The 5,287-nt window shown below is 45.9% G+C and overlaps 1 protein-coding gene across 1 annotated transcript; it reads left to right on the plus strand.

Annotated features, from left to right (window-relative positions):
- The first annotated feature begins 2,076 nt into the window (after nucleotides 1–2,076).
- LOC126629704 (uncharacterized) lies at nucleotides 2,077–5,067 on the plus strand. The gene is made up of 2 exons (XM_050299806.1): nucleotides 2,077–2,596; nucleotides 3,510–5,067. Exon 2 carries the CDS (start codon nucleotides 4,300–4,302, stop codon nucleotides 4,972–4,974), a length of 675 nt encoding a protein of 224 aa, XP_050155763.1. The 5' UTR covers nucleotides 2,077–2,596; nucleotides 3,510–4,299; the 3' UTR covers nucleotides 4,975–5,067.
- Nucleotides 5,068–5,287: the final 220 nt, after the last annotated feature.

The raw sequence follows: 5,287 nt of genomic DNA on the forward strand, positions 1-5,287 counted from the left end.
GTCGGATTCGGGTGACCCGTTAGCTTAATAGGTCGGATTGAACCCGACCTAAACCCGATAAACCCGACCCGTTTACAGGTCTAATCCAGATACTTCCGCTGCTTCTTATCGGTTTTATCAACATCCCAATGAACCTATATTCATGCCAATAACAATAAACAACAACAACAACAACAAAGCCTTTTCCCACTAAGTGGGGTCGGCTATATGAATCCTAGAACGCCATTGCGCTCGGTTTTGTGTCATGTCCTCCGTTAGATCCAAGTACTCTAAGTCTTTTCTTAGAGTCTCTTCCAAAGTTTTCCTAGGTCTTCCTCTACCCCTTTGGCCCTGAACCTCTGTCCCGTAGTCACATCTTCGAACCGGAGCGTCAGTCGGCCTTCTTTGCACATGTCCAAATCATCGGAGCCGATTTTCTCTCATCTTTCCTACAATTTCGGCTACTCCTACTTTACCTCGGATATCCTCATTCCCAATCTTATCCTTTCTCGTGTGCCCACACATCCCACGAAGCATCCTCATCTCCGCTACACCCATTTTGTGTACGTGTTGATGCTTCACCGCCCAACATTCTGTGCCATACAACATCGCTGGCCTTATTGCCGTCCTATAAAATTTTCCCTTGAGCTTCAGTGGCCTACGACGGTCACACAACACGCCGGATGCACTCTTACACTTCATCCATCCAGCTCGTATTCTATGGTTGAGATCTCCATCTAATTCTCCGTTCTCTTGCAAGATAGATCCTAGGTAGCGAAAACGGTCGCTTTTTGTGATCTTCGCTAGATTGCTCCGGTCATTAGTGTGGATAAGTATATAAATGGATAGAGATAGGAAAGCAAACACAAGATGTACGTGGTTCACCCAGATTGGCTACGTCCACGGAATAGAAGAGTTCTCATTAATTGTGAAGGGTTTACACAAGTACATAGGTTCAAGCTTTCCTTTAGTGAGTACAAGTGAATGATTTAGTACAAATGACATTAGGAAATATTGTGGGAGAATGATCTCGTAATCACGAAACTTCTAAGTATCGGAGTGTGGTGTCGTCTTGACTTGCCTTATCTGTCTCATAGGTAGATGTGGCATCTTCTCTGGAAGTACTCTTCCTCCATCCAGGGGTGGTATCTTTAACTGGTAGAGATGCACAAGGTAATGTATCAATTTCACTTGAAGCTTACTTGTAGTCTCAGGCTTGGTCAAGCGCGATACAAACCATGTAGTAGGAGTCTCCCAAGTCGCTGAGCTAGGGGGTCTGCTGAAAGAGGTGACAGACAAGGTAAGCAATCAGAGCTCCGACTGATTGTTCACCTTCTCCCCATCTTGCAGCAGCATGAAGGATAAAAAGAAGAAAAATGAGAAGAGATGATATGAGATACTTTTGCTTTTGAAGAAGTAACTTTCCACAGGCTTATTCTTGAACTGAGCTGGAGGGTTTTCTGGTTTCCTCCAGAGTATAAGGCCGACTGAAGAATTTGAGGGTCAAAACAAGTCCATCAAATCTAGAGTACGTTCCACCCTGCTGATATGGGATACTTTTGCTTTTGACAGAGTAATGGGTGTATCGGCACGTGTGCTGTTACGCTTGTCTCCACATGCTTCCTTGTATCCTTCGCACTTGCCCTATCTGTTCCTCAAGTAGATGCGGAATCTTCCCTGGAAACATAAGATGTTGAAGATGAGTACTCGAGAGCAATGCCAGGTAAGTAATCAGGTAAGGGGTTCCAGGCAGTCAGTTCCTGGCTGGAAGCTTGATCCAAGTGCTGACTGATTGCTCTCTTTCTCCTTGTCTTGCAGGTAAAAACAAGGCCAAAGGAAAAGACAGGGAAAAAGCATGATATGGGATACTCTTGCTTTTAACCCTGATGATATGAGATATTCTTGCTCTAGTATAGCTTGTTTGCAGAGGTATTATCGGGGGGAAAGAAAGCTGAATATTTCGAAAGGCTTCGTTGGGAGTGCCCTCTCAGATATGATGAAGGGTTGAGCATTTTTGCAGGTCTGCCTGTCCGTTGGGGATGGAGGTCGACATATATAGGAGTCTCCCTAACAACAAGTAGTAATGCTATTCCTTTACCCTGCTTGGTCATAGCAGGGTAGTGGGAGCTGCCAGTTTCACATGTTTTAACTCTGTCAGAGCACTTTGAAAAAGTGGTTTGTGGTATCTGGCTCTCGAGATTCGGAGAACGATGCCTCTTCGATTTTTGAGAAAGCAATCATGCTGGGGGTCTGGCTCTCGAGATTCGTAGAGCAGTGTCTCTTCGATTTTTGAGGAAGTAATCATGTTGGGAGTCTGGCTCTCGAGATTCGGAGGGCGGTGCCTCTTCGATTTTGTAGCAAGCAATCCTGTTGGGAGTGTTGTCTCGAATGTGAGTAAAGGTTGGGCATGTTTGCTAGTCTACCTTGCCACGAAGCACAAAGGTTGACACACAGAGACTTTCCAATTATCCAGCAATGGTACTGTTCCTTTACCCTCTCTTCGCTTTTGAGAAAGTAGTCATGTTGGGAGTCTGGCTCTCGAGATTCGGAGGACGGTGCCTCTTCGATTTTGGAGCAAGCAATCTTGTTGGGAGTGTTTTCTCGAAAGTGAGTAAAGGTTGGGCATGTTTGCTAGTCTACATTGCCACGAAGCACAGAGGTTGACACACAGGGACTTTCCAATTATCCAGCAGTGGTACTGTTCCTTTACCCTTGTGGGTAATAATATGGTAGCTAGACCTTCAAAATTTATGTGTCTAAACTTTGTTAGTGCTGTTTCTTTGCTATTCTTTTACCTTTCTTGGTCAGAGCGATGTAGTGGGAGCTGCAAGCTTCACGTGCTCAACTTTGGCAGAGAACTTTGGCAAAGTTATCTGTGGTACCCATGAGCTATTGTTGCGTGTGGGAAGTGGGTGATTGAACAGTAAGATTCATGTGCTTTCTACTTCACCAGAAGTCTTCGACAGAATTCCCATAATTTCTGCAAAGCTGAGTGCGTGTGACAGGTGCTGACAAGGCTAGAAAAGTAGGTGCCTCTTCGATTTCTGAGATCGGCCCTCGTGGTCTCTGAGCAGCCCAGCTTTTGAGAAAGCGAGCGCCTCTTCGATTGATTCGGAGAACGATGCCTCATCGATTTTTGAGAAAGCAATCATGCTGGGGGTCTGGCTCTCGAAGATTCGGGGAGCAGTGTCTCTTCGATTTTTGAGAAAGTAATCACGTTGGGAGTCTGGCTCTCGAGATTCGGAGGGCGGTGCCTCTTCGATTTTGGAGCAAGCAATCTTGTTGGGAGTGTTTTCTTGAATGTGAGTAAAGGTTGGGCATGTTTGCTAGTCTACCTTGCCACGAAGCACAGAGGTTGACACACAGGGACTTTCCAATTATCCAGCAATGGTACTGTTCCTTTACCTTCTCTTTGATTTTTAAGAAAGTAGTCATGTTGGGAGTCTGGCTCTCGAGATTCGGAGGACGGTGCCTCTTCGATTTTGGAGCAAGCAATCTTATTGGGAGTGTTTTCTCGAATGTGAGTAAAGGTTGGGCATGTTTGCTAGTCTACCTTGCCACGAAGCACAGAGGTTGACACACAGGGACTTTCCAATTATCCAGCAGTGGTACTGTTCCTTTACCCTTGTGGGTAATAATATGGTAGCTAGACCTTCAAAATTTATGGGTCTAAACTTTGTTAATGCTGTTTCTTTGCTATTCTTTTACCCTTCTTGGTCAGAGCGATGTAGTGGGAGCTGCAAGCTTCACGTGCTCAACTTTGGCAGAGAACTTTGGCAAAGTTATCTGTGGTACCCATGAGCTATTGTTGCGTGTGGGAAGTGGGTGATTGAACAGTAAGATTCATGTGTTTTCTACTTCCCCAGAAGTCTTCGACAGAATGCCCATAATTTCTGCAAAGCTGAGTGTGCGTGTGACGGGTGCTGACAAGGCTGGAAAAGTAGGTGCCTCTTCGATTTCTGAGATCGGCCCTCGTGGTCTCTGGGGAGCCCAGCTTTTGAGAAAGCGAGCGCCTCTTCGATTTCTGAGATCGGCCTTCGTGGTCTTTGAGCAGCCCAACTTTTGAGAAAGCAAACGCCTCTTCGATTTCTGAGATCAACCCTCGTGATCTCTAAGCAGCCCAGCTTTTGAGAAAGCAAACGCCTCTTCGATTTCTGAGCAGGCGCCTCTTCGATTTCCGAAGCTCCGTCGAGTGCAGATTTTTATAGAGGCTGACATTAAGTTCCAAAGCACACTTGAATCTCCACCAGTAGAAGCTTCATTCTTGCACTTCTAAGATCTTGATTTGTCCGACCTCTTCTCTCTTCAACACCTTTGAAAATGTCTGGCCCCTCCGACCGTCGTTTTGACTTGAACCTTGTTGAAGAGGCAGCCCCGCCTTCTCCAGACAACATATGGCGCCCATCCTTCGTCTCTCCTACTGGTCCTCTTACCGTTGGGGATTCCGTGATGAAGAATGATATGACCGCTGCGGTGGTGGCCAGGAACCTTCTCACTCCCAAAGATAACAGACTACTTTCCAAACGGTCTGATGAGTTAGCTGTTAAGGATTCGCTGGCTCTCAGTGTTCAGTGTGCAGGTTCTGTGTCTAATATGGCCCAACGCCTATTTGCTCGAACCCGCCAAGTTGAATCCTTGGCGGCTGAAGTGATGAGTCTCAAACAGGAGATTAGAGGGCTCAAGCATGAGAATAAACAGTTGCACCGGCTCGCACATGACTATGCTACAAACATGAAGAGGAAGCTTGACCAGATGAAGGAAACTGATGGTCAGGTTTTACTTGATCATCAGAGATTTGTGGGTTTGTTCCAAAGGCATTTATTGCCTTCGTCTTCTGGGGCTGTACCGCGTAATGAAGCTCCGAATGATCAACCTCTGATGCCTCCTCCTTCTAGGGTTCTGTCCAGTACTGAGGCTCCAAATGATCCCCCTCCGGTGCCTTCTCTTTCTGGGGCTCTACCGACTGCTGAGACTTCTCCTAAGCAACCTTTGTGAAGGCTCCGTCTTGTGTGTTTATTTTGACTCATGTATATGTACATATTTGTAGCTGATCGGGGATATCAATAAATAAGCTTTCCTTCATTTCAACGTATTGTGTTAAATACACCAAAGCCTTCTTCGCTAAGTTCTTTGAATTTTCTTTTGTTGAAGCTTGTATGTTGAAGCTTTCTGAGTGGAGCATGTAGGTTGGGGTAGTGTTCCCTTAATTTCCCGAGTGAGGAAAACTTCTCGATTGGAGACTTGGAAAATCCAAGTCACTGAGTGGGATCGGCTATATGAATCTTAGAACGCCATTGTGCTCGATCCT

Source organism: Malus sylvestris, chromosome 7 (assembly GCF_916048215.2).
Source record: "Malus sylvestris chromosome 7, drMalSylv7.2, whole genome shotgun sequence".
In the NCBI taxonomy this organism is placed as follows: Eukaryota; Viridiplantae; Streptophyta; class Magnoliopsida; order Rosales; family Rosaceae; genus Malus; species Malus sylvestris.